This window comes from Oncorhynchus gorbuscha, linkage group LG14 (assembly GCF_021184085.1).
Source record: "Oncorhynchus gorbuscha isolate QuinsamMale2020 ecotype Even-year linkage group LG14, OgorEven_v1.0, whole genome shotgun sequence".
NCBI classification, from domain to species: Eukaryota; Metazoa; Chordata; class Actinopteri; order Salmoniformes; family Salmonidae; genus Oncorhynchus; species Oncorhynchus gorbuscha.
This window is the reverse complement of record NC_060186.1, coordinates 39,732,326-39,748,389: the sequence shown is the minus strand read 5'-3', so window position 1 is coordinate 39,748,389 and position 16,064 is coordinate 39,732,326. Positions and strand designations below refer to the sequence as shown.

Here is a 16,064-nt window from a genome sequence, read left to right as displayed (position 1 = left end):
AACGGAGATAACCCGGTAGCAGACGAAGGAAGCGAATTGTGAGCGTATTCTGCCCAGGGGAGCTGTTCTGCCCAAGACGCAGGGTTTCTGAAAGAAAGGCTGCGTAGTATGCGACCAATCGTCTGATTGGCCCTCTCTGCTTGACCGTTAGACTGGGGATGAAACCCGGAAGAGAGACTGACGGACGCACCAATCAAACGACAGAACTCCCTCCAAAACTGTGACGTGAATTGCGGGCCTCTGTCTGAAACGGCGTCTAACGGGAGGCCATGAATTCTGAATACATTCTCAATAATGATTTGTGCCGTCTCCTTAGCGGAAGGAAGTTTAGCGAGGGGAATGAAATGTGCCGCCTTAGAGAACCTATCGACAACCGTCAGAATCACAGTCTTCCCCGCAGACAAAGGCAGACCGGTAATGAAGTCTAAGGCAATGTGAGACCATGGTCGAGAAGGAATGGGGAGCGGTCTGAGACGACCGGCAGGAGGAGAGTTACCCGACTTAGTCTGCGCGCAGTCCGAACAAGCAGCCACGAAACGGCGCGTGTCACGCTCCTGAGTCGGCCACCAAAAGCGCTGGCGAATAGACGCAAGAGTGCCTCGAACACCGGGATGACCAGCTAACTTGGCAGAGTGAGCCCACTGAAGAACAGCCAGACGAGTGGAAACAGGAACGAAAAGGAGGTTACTAGGACAAGCGCGCGGCGACGCAGTGTGCGTGAGTGCTTGCTTAACCTGTCTTTCAATTCCCCAGACTGTTAACCCGACAACACGCCCATAAGGAAGAATCCCCTCGGGATCAGTAGAAGCCACAGAAGAACTAAACAGACGGGATAAGGCATCAGGCTTGGTGTTCTTGCTACCCGGACGGTAAGAAATCACAAACTCGAAACGAGCGAAAAACAACGCCCAACGAGCTTGACGGGCATTAAGTCGTTTGGCAGAACGGATGTACTCAAGGTTCTTATGGTCTGTCCAAACGACAAAAGGAACGGTCGCCCCCTCCAACCACTGTCGCCATTCGCCTAGGGCTAAGCGGATGGCGAGCAGTTCACGGTTACCCACATCATAGTTGCGCTCAGATGGCGACAGGCGATGAGAAAAATAAGCGCAAGGATGAACCTTATCGTCAGACTGGAAGCGCTGGGATAGAATGGCTCCCACGCCTACCTCTGAAGCGTCAACCTCGACAATGAATTGTCTAGTGACGTCAGGAGTAACGAGGATAGGAGCGGACGTAAAACGTTCTTTTAGAAGATCAAAAGCTCCCTGGGCGGAACCGGACCACTTAAAACACGTCTTGACAGAAGTAAGAGCTGTGAGAGGGGCAGCAACTTGACCGAAATTACGAATGAAACGCCGATAGAAATTAGCGAAACCTAAAAAGCGCTGCAACTCGACACGTGACCTTGGAACGGGCCAATCACTGACAGCTTGGACCTTAGCGGAATCCATCTGAATGCCTTCAGCGGAAATAACGGAACCGAGAAAAGTAACGGAGGAGACATGAAAAGAGCACTTCTCAGCCTTTACGTAGAGACAATTCTCTAAAAGGCGCTGTAGAACACGTCGAACGTGCTGAACATGAATCTCGAGTGACGGAGAAAAAATCAGGATATCGTCAAGATAGACAAAAACAAAAATGTTCAGCATGTCTCTCAGAACATCATTAACTAATGCCTGAAAAACAGCTGGCGCATTGGCGAGACCGAACGGCAGAACCCGGTACTCAAAATGCCCTAACGGAGTGTTAAACGCCGTTTTCCACTCGTCCCCCTCTCTGATGCGCACGAGATGGTAAGCGTTACGAAGGTCCAACTTAGTAAAGCACCTGGCTCCCTGCAGAATCTCGAAGGCTGATGACATAAGGGGAAGCGGATAACGATTCTTAACCGTTATGTCATTCAGCCCTCGATAATCCACGCAGGGGCGCAGAGTACCGTCCTTCTTCTTAACAAAAAGAACCCCGCCCCGGCCGGAGAAGAAGAAGGCACTATGGTACCGGCGTCAAGAGACACAGACAAATAATCCTCGAGAGCCTTACGTTCGGGAGCCGACAGAGAGTATAGTCTACCTCGAGGAGGAGTGGTCCCCGGAAGGAGATCAATACTACAATCATACGACCGGTGAGGAGGAAGGGAGTTGGCTCGGGACCGACTGAAGACCGTGCGCAGATCATGATATTCCTCCGGCACTCCTGTCAAATCGCCAGGTTCCTCCTGAGAAGTAGGGACAGAAGAAACGGGAGGGATGGCAGACATTAAACACTTCACATGACAAGAAACGTTCCAGGATAGGATAGAATTACTAGACCAATTAATAGAAGGATTATGACATACTAGCCAGGGATGACCCAAAACAACAGGTGTAAACGGTGAACGGAAAATCAAAAAAGAAATAGTCTCACTGTGGTTACCAGATACTGTGAGGGTTAAAGGTAGTGTCTCAAATCTGATACTGGGAAGATGACTACCATCTAAGGCGAACATGGGCGTAGGCTTCTCTAACTCTCTGAAAGGAATGTCATGTTTCCGAACCCATGCTTCGTCCATGAAACAACCCTCAGCCCCAGAGTCTATCAAGGCACTACATGTAGCACCCGAACCGGTCCAGCGTAGGTGGACCGACAAAGTAGTACAGGACTTTGATGGAGAGACTTGAGTAGTTGCGCTCACCTGTAGCCCTCCGCTTACAGATGAGCTCTGGCTTTACTGGACATGAATTAACAAAATGTCCAGCAACTCCGCAATAGAGGCACAGGCGGTTGGTGATCCTCCGTTCCCTCTCCTTATTCGAGATGCGAATCCCTCCCAGCTGCATGGGCTCAGTCTCAAAGCCAGAGGAGGGAGATGGTTGCGATGCGGAGCAGGGAAACACCGTTGATGCGAGCTCTCTTCCACGAGCCCGGTGACGAAGATCTACCCGTCGTTCTATGCGGATGGCGAGAGCAATCAAAGAGTCCACATCTGAAGGAACCTCCCGGGAGAGAATCTCATCCTTAACCACTGCGTGGAGTCCCTCCAGAAAACGAGCGAGCAGCGCCGGCTCGTTCCACTCACTAGAGGCAGCAAGAGTGCGAAACTCAATAGAATAATCCGTTATGGACCGTTCACCTTGGCATAAGGAAGCCAGGGCCCTAGAAGCCTCCCTACCAAAAACTGAACGGTCAAAAAACCCGAATCATCTCCTCTTTAAAGTTCTGGAACTTGTTAGAGCAATCAGCCCTTGCCTCCCAGATAGCTGTGCCCCATTCTCGAGCCCGGCCAGTAAGGAGTGAAATGACGTAAGCAACCCGAGCTCTCTCTCTAGAGTATGTGTTGGGTTGGAGAGAGAACACAATCTCACACTGCGTGAGAAAGGAGCGGCACTCAGTGGGCTGCCCGGAGTAGCAAGGTGGGTTATTAACCCTAGGTTCTGGAGGCTCGGCAGGCCAGGAAGTAACAGGTGGCACGAGACGTAGACTCTGGAACTGTCCAGAGAGGTCGGAAACCTGAGCGGCCAGGTTCTCCACGGCATGGCGAGCAGCAGACAATTCCTGCTCGTGTCTGCCGAGCATGGCTCCTTGGATCTCGACGGCAGTGTAACGAGCGTCTGAAGTCGCTGGGTCCATTCCTTGGTCGGTTCCTTCTGTCATGCAGGTGAAAGAGGACCCAAAAGCGACTTAACAGAAACAGAGTTTATTTAAGTCCAAACAGGGAATAACAGAAATCCTCTAGTCTGTAGAGGGGAATAACTGGAGAAGCGGCCACAGACTGCAGGTCGCTTCGGGTAGACGCAGGCCGTAGTAGACAGAGACACCTGCTCACACGCAGCATCTGATGAAGGCAAAAAACACGACAGGACAGGGCGAAACGCAATCACAGCATGGTGAATACTAAACAAGGAACCGACGGGACAGGAACGGAACACAAAGGAATAAATAGGGACTCTAATCAGGGGAAAGGATCGGGAACAGGTGTGGGAAGACTAAATGATGATTAGGGGAATAGGAACAGCTGGGAGCAGGAACGGAACGATAGAGAGAAGAGAGAGCGAGAGAGTGAGAGGGGGAGGGGGAGAGAGAGGGATAGAAAGAGGGAAAGAACCCAATAAGACCAGCAGAGGGAAACGAACAGAATGGGGAGCACAGGGACAAGACATGATAATAAATGACAAACATGACAATTTACTTCTACACCATAAACTTCTTGTAAATCCAACCACAGTGTCTGATTTCAAAAAGGCTTTACAGGCGAAAGCACCCCATCTGAATATGTTAGGTCAGTGTCTAGTCACAGAAAACCAAACAGCCATTTTCCAGAAAAGGAGAGGGCTCACAAAAGTCAGAAATAGCGATTAAATTAATCACTAACCTTTGATCTTCATCAGATAGCACTCACAGGACTTCATGTTACACAATAAATGTGTGTTTTGTTCGATAAAGTTAATCTTTATGTCCAAAAACCTCAGTTGAAATTGGTGCGTTATGTACAGTAATCATTGTCTCAAACAAACATCCGGTGATATTTCAGAGAGCCACATCAAATTACAAAAAACTCATCATAAACATTGATCTAAGATACAAGTGTTATGCATAGGATTAAAGAAACTTCTCCTTAATGCATCCGCTGTGTCAGATTTCAAAAAGGCTTTACGGCAAAAGCACACCATGTGATTATGTTAGGTCAGCGCCTAGCCACAGAGAACCATACAGCCATTTTCCAACCAAGGAGAGGTGTCAAAAAGTCAGAAATAGTGTTAAAATTAATCACTTACCTTTAACAATAAATGTTTGTTTTGTTCGATAATGTTCCTCTTTATGTCCAAAAACCTCAGTTTTGTTGGTGCGTTTAGATCAGTAATCCAAAGGCACAATGTGCACTCACAACATCTAGATGAAAAGTTTTTAAAAAGTACATTAAAAGTTTGTAGAAAAATGTCAAACGATGTTTAAAATCAATCCTCAGGTTGTTTTTGTCACAAATTATCGATAATATTTCAACCGAACAAAAGCTTCGTCAATAGAAAAGGAGAAACAAGTGGCGCGCTCCCGATCACGAGCTTGGCTCATGTCTGGAAATTTCCATTGTCCACTCATTGAACGTGCTGTATCTCCCTAAAATTTCAGAGTAAAAGCCTGAAACAATGCCTAAAGACTGGCCACATGCTCGTGGTGTAAGTTAGAGGGGACATGATCCTTAACTAGCCTCTCAAAGCACTTCATGATGACAAGTGAGTGCTACGGGGCGATCGTCATTTAACCTGTCTGCTACCAGTGGGACGGTAGCATCCCACCTTGAGAATTCTCTTGGGATGTAATACGGCCGTCATTTGATTGAAGTATTGTAGATTGGGTGAACAAAGGGACTTGAGTTTCTGTATGTTATCACAATCACACCATGAGTAGGTAATCATGAAGCATAGACCTCCGTATTTCTTCTTCCCTGAGTTATTTCTTCCCATCTGCACGATGAACTGAGTACCCAGCTGACCGACTGGATGGAGACAGTATATCCCCAGAGAGCCATGATTCCATGAAACAGAGTTTGTTACAGTCCCTGATGTCTCTCTGGAAGAAGATCCTCGCTCTGAGCTCATCTACTTTATTGTCCAGAGACTGAACATTAGCGAGTGATTTACTCGGAAGCAATGGAGGGTGTGCCAGCCTCCTGAGTCGGACTAGAAGTCCATTCCAAATACCTCTTCTCCAACAGCAGTGACTTCGAGCAGCCTCTGAGATAAGTTTAATTGCTTTGGGGGTGCGAACAAAGGCTCCAATTAGGGAAAATCTTATTACTGGTTGTAATGCTGGTGAGTTACCGTCGCTCTTATATCCAAAAGTTGTTGCGGGCTGTATGTAATAATACAAAGAACTTTCTGGGTTAATAAAGTAAGAAATAACACACACACAAAAAAACTGCAAAATTGCTTAGGAGCTAGAAGCAGAGCTACCATGTCTGTTTGCGCCATCTTACTTTCTATACAGGAACCGAGAGCTCCTTTTTCTTTATTTTCCTGTTAAAGTGTCCTTTGGTAAGGAATGTTTTTTGGATTTACTATGTAACAATGTTTAACAACACTGTAATCACCAATGTAACTGTCATGATGTTATGTTAGCACATAGGTATTTGGGACACTTCTTACACTTCTTGTTAAGTGGGGACAATTGCTTTTTGTGTTTCCATCATTAGTTTTGTGAGATAATCTCTACTCGGGCAATGAGCCGCTGGGCAGGACCCATCATAGACGTACTCCTGGATTACGTTGGCCAGGTGAAACTCTGCTCCAGACTCACTGAACACCTAGATAGCTTCAAGGACTGGGAAGTCATCAAGGAGAAAGCAAGTGAGTGTCCCCTGCTTCCAAACGGACGCACATATGCATACATGCTGTAGAAATACACCTACACAATTACACATATTACACAACAGAAGGTAGCATTTGGTGTAGGGGTACAGTATGTGTGGTTGATAACTAGGGTTCAATACCAGCATGTTACAGTGGTGTCGCGACCTGAATCCCAGAGCTAATGTCTAACCAGCAGCTAGAGGGTTGCTTCTCTGAAACTCATTTAGTATGTAGACTCAAGCAAGGCTGTTTCTCCTAGGGCAGCCTGCCCTGCCTGTCTCCCAGACTCTCACCAGCAGCCTATCCTCCTTATTTATGTTCAGAAAACAAATTGGAAGGCCAGAATTGTGGGGGGATAGCACGAATCATGTTTATGCAACCTAATAGTCACCCTTAGAATACTTCCAGAGCCAATTATGTTCCCCCATGCTGAAAGGGGGTTATGAATGAAAAAGTTTGGGAAGCACTGATCAACCGAATGGTTAGCACAAATCATGGGCAACCCCATGATTTGGCCTATTTGTTTATAGCCAGTATGCTGCATCAGTTAGGCACAGCTGATAATGCTTATTGCTAAATAACACACCAGCCTGATAATATGGACCAGTATGTTGTTCGGCTCATTTCTGGAGGATAAAATTATTTTTTAGACAGTGTCAGCATCATTTTATTTTCACTCATTTTGGAGTACAAACGTCGTTCAGTTGTGGTTGGGGATACAGTGTCATCGGAAAGTATTCGGACCCCTGGACTTTTGCCACATTTTGTTAGGTTACAGCCTTATTCTAAAATTGATTAATGAGGGGCGGAAATGTACACACAAAACCCTACAATGACAAAGCACAAACATGTTTCTTTCTTTTTTGCTAATTTATAAAAAAATAAATAACTGTGATATCAGATTGACAGAATTATTCAAATCCTTAACTCAGCACTTTATTGCAGCTCCATTGACAGCCTCAAGTCTTCTTGGGTATGACGTTACAAACCTGGCACACCTGTATTGGGGAGTTTCTCCCATTCTTCTCAGCAGATCCTCTCAAGCTGTCAGGTTGGATGGGGAACATTGCTGCACAGTTATTTTCAGGTCTCTCCAGAGAAGTTCAATCGGGTTCAAGTCCAGGCTCTGGCTGGGACACTCAAGAACATTCAGAGACTTGTCCCGAAGCCACTCCTGTGTTGTCTTGGCTATGTTATTAGGGTCGTTGTCCTGTTGGTAGGTCAACCTTCGCCCCAGTTTGAGGTTTTCGTCAAGGATCTCTCTGTACTTTGCTCCGTTCACCTTTGCCTCAGTCCTGACTAGTCTGCTAGTCCTAGCCTCTGAAAAACAACCCCACAGCATGATGCTGCCACCACCATGCTTCACTGTAGGGATGTGCCAGGGTACCTCAAGATGTGATGCTGAGCAATCAAGCCAAAGAATTTAATCTTGGTTTCATCAGACCAGAGAATCTTGTTTGTCATGGTCTGAGAGTCTTTTAGGTGCCTTTTGGTCAACACAAAGCGCGCTGTCATGTGCCTTTTACTGAGGAGTGGCTTCCGTCTGGCCACTCGACCATAAAGGCCTTTTGGTGGACTGCTGCAGAGATGGTTGTCCTTATGGAAGGTTATCCCATCTTCACAGAGGAACTCTGGAGCTCTGTCAGAGTGACCATCGGATTCTTGCTCACTTCCCTGACCAAGTCCCTTCTCCCCCTGATTGCTCAGTTTGGCCCAGCTGCCAGCTCTAGGAAGAGTATTGGTGGTTCCAAACTTCTTCCATGTAAGAATGATGGAGGCCACTGTGTTCTTGGGGACATTCAACCCTGCAGAATTTTTTTTTGGTACCCTTTCCCAGATCTGTGCCTCAACACAATCCTGTCTCAGAGCTCTACTGACAATTCCTTTGTCCTCATTGTCATGTTTTGTCATTTATTATCTTGTCTTGTCCCTGTGCTTCCTTCTATTCGTTTCCCTCTGCTGGTCTTATTAGGTTCTTTCCCTCTTTCTATCCCTCTCTCTCCCCCTCCCTCTCTCACTCTCCCGCTCTCTCTTCTCTCTATCGTTCCGTTCCTGCTCCCAGCTGTTCCTATTCCCCTAATTAATCATTTAGTCTTCCCACACCTGTTCCCGATCCTTTTCCCTGATTAGAGTCCCTATTTCTCTCCTTGTTATTCGTTTCTGCCCTGTCGGTTCCTTGTCAAGAATTCACCGTGCTGTGTTTGTGTATCGCCCTGTCGTGTCGTGTTTTCCTCAGATGCTGCGTGGTGAGCAGGTGTCTGAGTCTGTTTGGTTCAAGTGCCTTCCCGAGGCAACCTGCTGTTCACCTGCTGTTCAAGATCGAGTCTCCAGTTTGTCCTCGTCTTTTCGAGTGAAAGTTGTGTTTTTTTGATTGTATTTACTTTACTGGATTAAAGACTCTGTTTTCGCCAAGTCGCTTTTGGGTCCTCTTTCACCTGCATGACAGAAGGAACCGAACAAGGAATGGACCCAGCGACTTCAGACGCTCGTTACACTGCCGTCGAGATCCAAGGAGTCATGCTCGGCAGACACGAGCAGGAATTGTCTGCTGCTCGCCATGCCGTGGAGAACCTGGCCGCTCAGGTTTCCGACCTCTCTGGACAGTTCCAGAGTCTACGTCTCGTGCCACCTGTTACTTCCTGGCCTGCCGAGCCTCCAGAACCTAGGGTTAATAACCCACCTTGCTACTCCGGGCAGCCCACTGAGTGCCGCTCCTTTCTCACGCAGTGTGAGATTGTGTTCTCTCTCCAACCCAACACATACTCTAGAGAGAGAGCTCGGGTTGCTTACGTCATTTCACTCCTTACTGGCCGGGCTCGAGAATGGGGCACAGCTATCTGGGAGGCAAGGGCTGATTGCTCTAACAAGTTCCAGAACTTTAAAGAGGAGATGATTCGGGTTTTTGACCGTTCAGTTTTTGGTAGGGAGGCTTCTAGGGCCCTGGCTTCCTTATGCCAAGGTGAACGGTCCATAACGGATTATTCTATTGAGTTTCGCACTCTTGCTGCCTCTAGTGAGTGGAACGAGCCGGCGCTGCTCGCTCGTTTTCTGGAGGGACTCCACGCAGTGGTTAAGGATGAGATTCTCTCCCGGGAGGTTCCTTCAGATGTGGACTCTTTGATTGCTCTCGCCATCCGCATAGAACGACGGGTAGATCTTCGTCACCGGGCTCGTGGAAGAGAGCTCGCATCAACGGTGTTTCCCTGCTCCGCATCGCAACCATCTCCCTCCTCTGGCTCAGAGACTGAGCCCATGCAGCTGGGAGGGATTCGCATCTCGACTAAGGAGAGGGAACGGAGGATCACCAACCGCCTGTGCCTCTATTGCGGAGTTGCTGGACATTTTGTTAATTCATGTCCAGTAAAAGCCAGAGCTCATCTGTAAGCGGAGGGCTACAGGTGAGCGCAACTACTCAAGTCTCTCCATCAAAATCCTGTACTACTTTGTCGGTCCATCTACGCTGGACCGGTTCGGGTGCTACATGTAGTGCCTTGATAGACTCTGGGGCTGAGGGTTGTTTCATGGACGAAGCATGGGTTCGGAAACATGACATTCCTTTCAGAGAGTTAGAGAAGCCTACGCCCATGTTCGCCTTAGATGGTAGTCATCTTCCCAGTATCAGATTTGAGACACTACCTTTAACCCTCACAGTATCTGGTAACCACAGTGAGACTATTTCTTTTTTGATTTTCCGTTCACCGTTTACACCTGTTGTTTTGGGTCATCCCTGGCTAGTATGTCATAATCCTTCTATTAATTGGTCTAGTAATTCTATCCTATCCTGGAACGTTTCTTGTCATGTGAAGTGTTTAATGTCTGCCATCCCTCCCGTTTCTTCTGTCCCTACTTCTCAGGAGGAACCTGGCGATTTATATATATATATATATTGACAGGAGTGCCGGAGGAATATCATGATCTGCGCACGGTCTTCAGTCGGTCCCGAGCCAACTCCCTTCCTCCTCACCGGTCGTATGATTGTAGTATTGATCTCCTTCCGGGGACCACTCCTCCTCGGGGTAGACTATACTCTCTGTCGGCTCCCGAACGTAAGGCTCTCGAGGATTATTTGTCTGTGTCTCTTGACGCCGGTACCATAGTGCCTTCTTCCTCTCCGGCCGGGGCGGGGTTATTTTTTGTTAAGAAGAAGGACGGTACTCTGCGCCCCTGCGTGGATTATCGAGGGCTGAATGACATAACGGTTAAGAATCGTTATCCGCTTCCCCTTATGTCATCAGCCTTCGAGATTCTGCAGGGAGCCAGGTGCTTTACTAAGTTGGACCTTCGTAACGCTTACCATCTCTTGCGCATCAGAGAGGGGGACGAGTGGAAAACGGCGTTTAACACTCCGTTAGGGCATTTTGAGTACCGGGTTCTGCCGTTCGGTCTCGCCAATGCGCCAGCTGTTTTTCAGGCATTAGTTAATGATGTTCTGAGAGACATGCTGAACATCTTTGTTTTTGTCTATCTTGACGATATCCTGATTTTTTCTCCGTCACTCGAGATTCATGTTCAGCACGTTCGACGTGTTCTACAGCGCCTTTTAGAGAATTGTCTCTACGTAAAGGCTGAGAAGTGCTCTTTTCATGTCTCCTCCGTTACTTTTCTCGGTTCCGTTATTTCCGCTGAAGGCATTCAGATGGATTCCGCTAAGGTCCAAGCTGTCAGTGATTGGCCCGTTCCAAGGTCACGTGTCGAGTTGCAGCGCTTTTTAGGTTTCGCTAATTTCTATCGGCGTTTCATTCGTAATTTCGGTCAAGTTGCTGCCCCTCTCACAGCTCTTACTTCTGTCAAGACGTGTTTTAAGTGGTCCGGTTCCGCCCAGGGAGCTTTTGATCTTCTAAAAGAACGTTTTACGTCCGCTCCTATCCTCGTTACTCCTGACGTCACTAGACAATTCATTGTCGAGGTTGACGCTTCAGAGGTAGGCGTGGGAGCCATTCTATCCCAGCGCTTCCAGTCTGACGATAAGGTTCATCCTTGCGCTTATTTTTCTCATCGCCTGTCGCCATCTGAGCGCAACTATGATGTGGGTAACCGTGAACTGCTCGCCATCCGCTTAGCCCTAGGCGAATGGCGACAGTGGTTGGAGGGGGCGACCGTTCCTTTTGTCGTTTGGACAGACCATAAGAACCTTGAGTACATCCGTTCTGCCAAACGACTTAATGCCCGTCAAGCTCGTTGGGCGTTGTTTTCCGCTCGTTTCGAGTTTGTGATTTCTTACCGTCCGGGTAGCAAGAACACCAAGCCTGATGCCTTATCCCGTCTGTTTAGTTCTTCTGTGGCTTCTACTGATCCCGAGGGATTCTTCCTTATGGGCGTGTTGTCGGGTTAACAGTCTGGGGAATTGAAAGACAGGTTAAGCAAGCACTCACGCACACTGCGTCGCCGCGCGCTTGTCCTAGTAACCTCCTTTTCGTTCCTGTTTCCACTCGTCTGGCTGTTCTTCAGTGGGCTCACTCTGCCAAGTTAGCTGGTCATCCCGGTGTTCGAGGCACTCTTGCGTCTATTCGCCAGCGCTTTTGGTGGCCGACTCAGGAGCGTGACACGCGCCGTTTCGTGGCTGCTTGTTCGGACTGCGCGCAGACTAAGTCGGGTAACTCTCCTCCTGCCGGTCGTCTCAGACCGCTCCCCATTCCTTCTCGACCATGGTCTCACATCGCCCTAGACTTCATTACCGGTCTGCCTTTGTCTGCGGGGAAGACTGTGATTCTTACGGTTGTCGATAGGTTCTCTAAGGCGGCACATTTCATTCCCCTCGCTAAACTTCCTTCCGCTAAGGAGACGGCACAAATCATTATCGAGAATGTATTCAGAATTCATGGCCTCCCGTTAGACGCCGTTTCAGACAGAGGCCCGCAATTCACGTCACAGTTTTGGAGGGAGTTCTGTCGTTTGATTGGTGCGTCCGTCAGTCTCTCTTCCGGGTTTCATCCCCAGTCTAACGGTCAAGCAGAGAGGGCCAATCAGACGATTGGTCGCATACTACGCAGCCTTTCTTTCAGAAACCCTGCGTCTTGGGCAGAACAGCTCCCCTGGGCAGAATACGCTCACAATTCGCTTCCTTCGTCTGCTACCGGGTTATCTCCGTTTCAGAGTAGTCTGGGTTACCAGCCTCCTCTGTTCTCATCCCAGCTTGCCGAGTCCAGCGTTCCCTCCGCTCAAGCGTTTGTCCAACGTTGTGAGCGCACCTGGAGGAGGGTGAGGTCTGCACTTTGCCGTTACAGGGCACAGACTGTGAGAGCCGCCAATAAACGCAGGATTAAGAGTCCAAGGTATTGTTGCGGCCAGAGAGTGTGGCTTTCCACTCGCAACCTTCCTCTTACGACAGCTTCTCGTAAGTTGACTCCGCGGTTCATTGGTCCGTTCCGTGTCTCCCAGGTCGTCAATCCTGTCGCTGTGCGACTGCTTCTTCCGCGACATCTTCGTCGCGTCCATCCTGTCTTCCATGTCTCCTGTGTCAAGCCCTTTCTTCGCACTCCCGTTCGTCTTCCCTCCCCCCTCCCGTCCTTGTCGAGAGCGCACCTATTTACAAGGTACATAAGATCATGGACATGCGTTCTCGGGACGGGGTCACCAATACTTAGTGGATTGGGAGGGTTACGGTCCTGAGGAGAGGAGTTGGGTTCCGTCTCGGGACGTGCTGGACCGTTCACTCATTGATGATTTCCTCCGTTGCCGCCAGGATTCCTCCTCGAGTGCGCCAGGAGGCGCTCGGTGAGTGGGGGGGTACTGTCATGTTTTGTCATTTATTATCTTGTCTTGTCCCTGTGCTTCCTTCTATTCGTTTCCCTCTGCTGGTCTTATTAGGTTCTTTCCCTCTTTCTATCCCTCTCTCTCCCCCTCCCTCTCTCACTCTCCCGCTCTCTCTTCTCTCTATCGTTCCGTTCCTGCTCCCAGCTGTTCCTATTCCCCTAATTAATCATTTAGTCTTCCCACACCTGTTCCCGATCCTTTTCCCTGATTAGAGTCCCTATTTCTCTCCTTGTTATTCGTTTCTGCCCTGTCGGTTCCTTGTCAAGAATTCACCGTGCTGTGTTTGTGTATCGCCCTGTCGTGTCGTGTTTTCCTCAGATGCTGCGTGGTGAGCAGGTGTCTGAGTCTGTTTGGTTCAAGTGCCTTCCCGAGGCAACCTGCTGTTCACCTGCTGTTCAAGATCGAGTCTCCAGTTTGTCCTCGTCTTTTCGAGTGAAAGTTGTGTTTTTTTGATTGTATTTACTTTACTGGATTAAAGACTCTGTTTTCGCCAAGTCGCTTTTGGGTCCTCTTTCACCTGCATGACACTCATGGCTTGGGTTTTGCTCTGACTGACACTGTCAACTGTAGGACCTAATATAGACAGGTGTGTGCCTTTCCAAATCATGCCCAATAAATGTAATTTACCACAGGTGGACGCCAAGTTGTAGAAACATCTCAAGGATGATCAATAAAAACAGGATGCACCTGAGGTCAATTTCTACTCTAATAGCAAATGGTCTGAATACTCATGTAAATAAGGTATTTCTGTTTTTAATACATTTGCAAAAATATCTCAACATGTTTTTGCTTTGTCGCTATGGGATATTGTGTGTAGATTGCTACGGTGTTTTTTTATTTAATCCATTTTAAAATAAGGCTGTAATGAAACAAAATGTGGACAAAGTCATGAATGAATACTTTCCCGAAGACCAAATTATCAGGAATGTTTTATGTGTTTTCCCTACAAATTTTACCAGAAACAATCATTTCACAGTTATTTATTTGTTTATATATATTAAATCTCCAGGGGGAGCATGTCCCCAGACCCCCCCTAACATGCAACACAAAGTTACGCCCTTGGCTGCTGGGGTTACTGCTGTGATGAGGGGGGATGTCATGTACGCACGCACACAATGCACTGCCCAAACGGGCACTTATTTGGAGTGACTTGTGCACATGTTATATGTGTATATATATGTATACAAACATGTACAACCTCATATATGTTGTCATTGTCTTCCAGCGCCACCACGTCCACTGATGCAGCTGTGCAGGCTGAAGATCCGCCAGAAAGTTGGAATCCACAGACTGAGGTACATCAACAAACTGCCCCTCCCACAACAACTGATCAAGTACCTCAACCATGAAGAGTGCAACCAAGAACAGTTTGGTGAAGACTAATGTGTAAAATCATAGTCAAAGTAAGAGACAACAGAGGGAATACGGCACAAAATCGCTTCACATATTCATTGTTTTTAGTGTGATATTTGAGCAATAATATAGAGTAGAGTGCGTTGAACCTAGAGTTCACAATTAAACTTTAAGACCAGACTAAGGTAGACTTAACAAAGTCGGTAAGTGTGTGTGCTTGCACTTCACTTCAGACAAACTCCTCATGAGGGTGCCAAATGACTTCACAGAGGATGGATCCATGAATGAAGTTCTTTTGACACCACCATTCCTCTTGCCCTCTAGCATTGGACTGAACTACTACTGTACCACATAACCCAACCTAGTGCATTATTCATGCAATGTACTGTCCATGTTATGATGGCTCACATTTTACAACATATAATTATCTACAATGTTGTCTCTTGGATTGTTGTTCAATTACATTATGACCACTAATTGGATTGTGAATTATCACAGACATCCATATGGTAGAGGCAGCTGTTTTAGTCTTGAAATAGGTCTATAACAAGCTGTTCTGTATCCATGACTGAACTGCATTGGTCAGTATTAAAAACATAGTATGTAATTGCAAAACCTGTCAAGGCAATGGAAACTACTTGCCAACAATGTTGATTGACAGATGAACGCTTTTTCTGTAGAATTCATCACTTGATCTGTAAGACGTGTGGGAATCTGGTTCCACTTCTAGCACAGTGGTCCACTCTGTCCAAACTGAGGAACGCCACAGAAGATGGCTTTGTTAGACTGAGGTGCTATCTTTAGCTCACAGCTCATTTGAACTGTGTAGTGAAAACTCAAAAGCAGAGAGAAGGTGGATCTTTTGAGAAGTATTTCTTACTCTAACCTAAGAAAATATGCTATTTAAAAAATATACATGCATTTTGATTTATTGTTTGTAAATCCTGCTCTGTGATTTTCCCCAGTGAATTTTGCAGATGGTTACAGGCTACATTGATATGACATTGCTGCTGTTTGGTGTTATTTGAGTGTAAAAAATATATTTTCAAAGTTCACATTTATATGTATGGACTGTTATGTGCAACATCCTAATTAGGCTGCACTAAAAGTAAATGTAGAGATTATCATTATTTGAATGACAAGTCATCATTGAGCTATAATCCATCTATGATGATGCTGCAATTAACCTTACTCCATCTTCATACACCAAATGATTGATGTTTGACTGCACCTGTTTCCCATTTTCCTAAAATGAAACTGTCACCAATTTTCAGCCTCATATTTAGCACAGTTTCTACATTCTGAAGATTAACCCTTGTGTGGGTTAACATTTTCAATGTTTACTAAAAGAAAAATGATAGAATTAATACATTTTCAACCTGAGACTCACTGGCTTCGGCTCATTTTCTGTGAAGAACACATTTTCATTGAGTGCACACTGCATCCCCCTACACATTTATATTACATACGTGGTGTTCGGGTCCATTGGACCCAGGGGTAATAAAAGTGTGCGTGTAGGTGGAAACAAGTAAACATTTTACTCTGTATACCTCCTCCCTGGGCCTGCTGTTTCTAAATAGCACCCAGAACTTGTCTGTCTCCCGCTTTTCTTGCACTCTTTACTACTTTGTA

The 16,064-nt window shown here is 47.0% G+C and overlaps 1 protein-coding gene across 3 annotated transcripts in view; it reads left to right on the top strand.

Annotated features, from left to right (window-relative positions):
• LOC123994928 (ankyrin repeat and SOCS box protein 2-like) overlaps positions 1–15,815 on the top strand; it is a 37,511-nt gene extending 21,696 nt beyond the window's left edge. For all 3 annotated transcript variants that reach the window (XM_046298048.1, XM_046298049.1, XM_046298047.1), the window contains exons 9-10: positions 6,170–6,323; positions 14,305–15,815. In XM_046298048.1, the coding sequence (XP_046154004.1) occupies positions 6,170–6,323; positions 14,305–14,462 (312 nt within the window). In that variant the 3' untranslated portion in view covers positions 14,463–15,815. The remainder of the gene's footprint in view (positions 1–6,169; positions 6,324–14,304) is intronic.
• Positions 15,816–16,064: the final 249 nt, after the last annotated feature.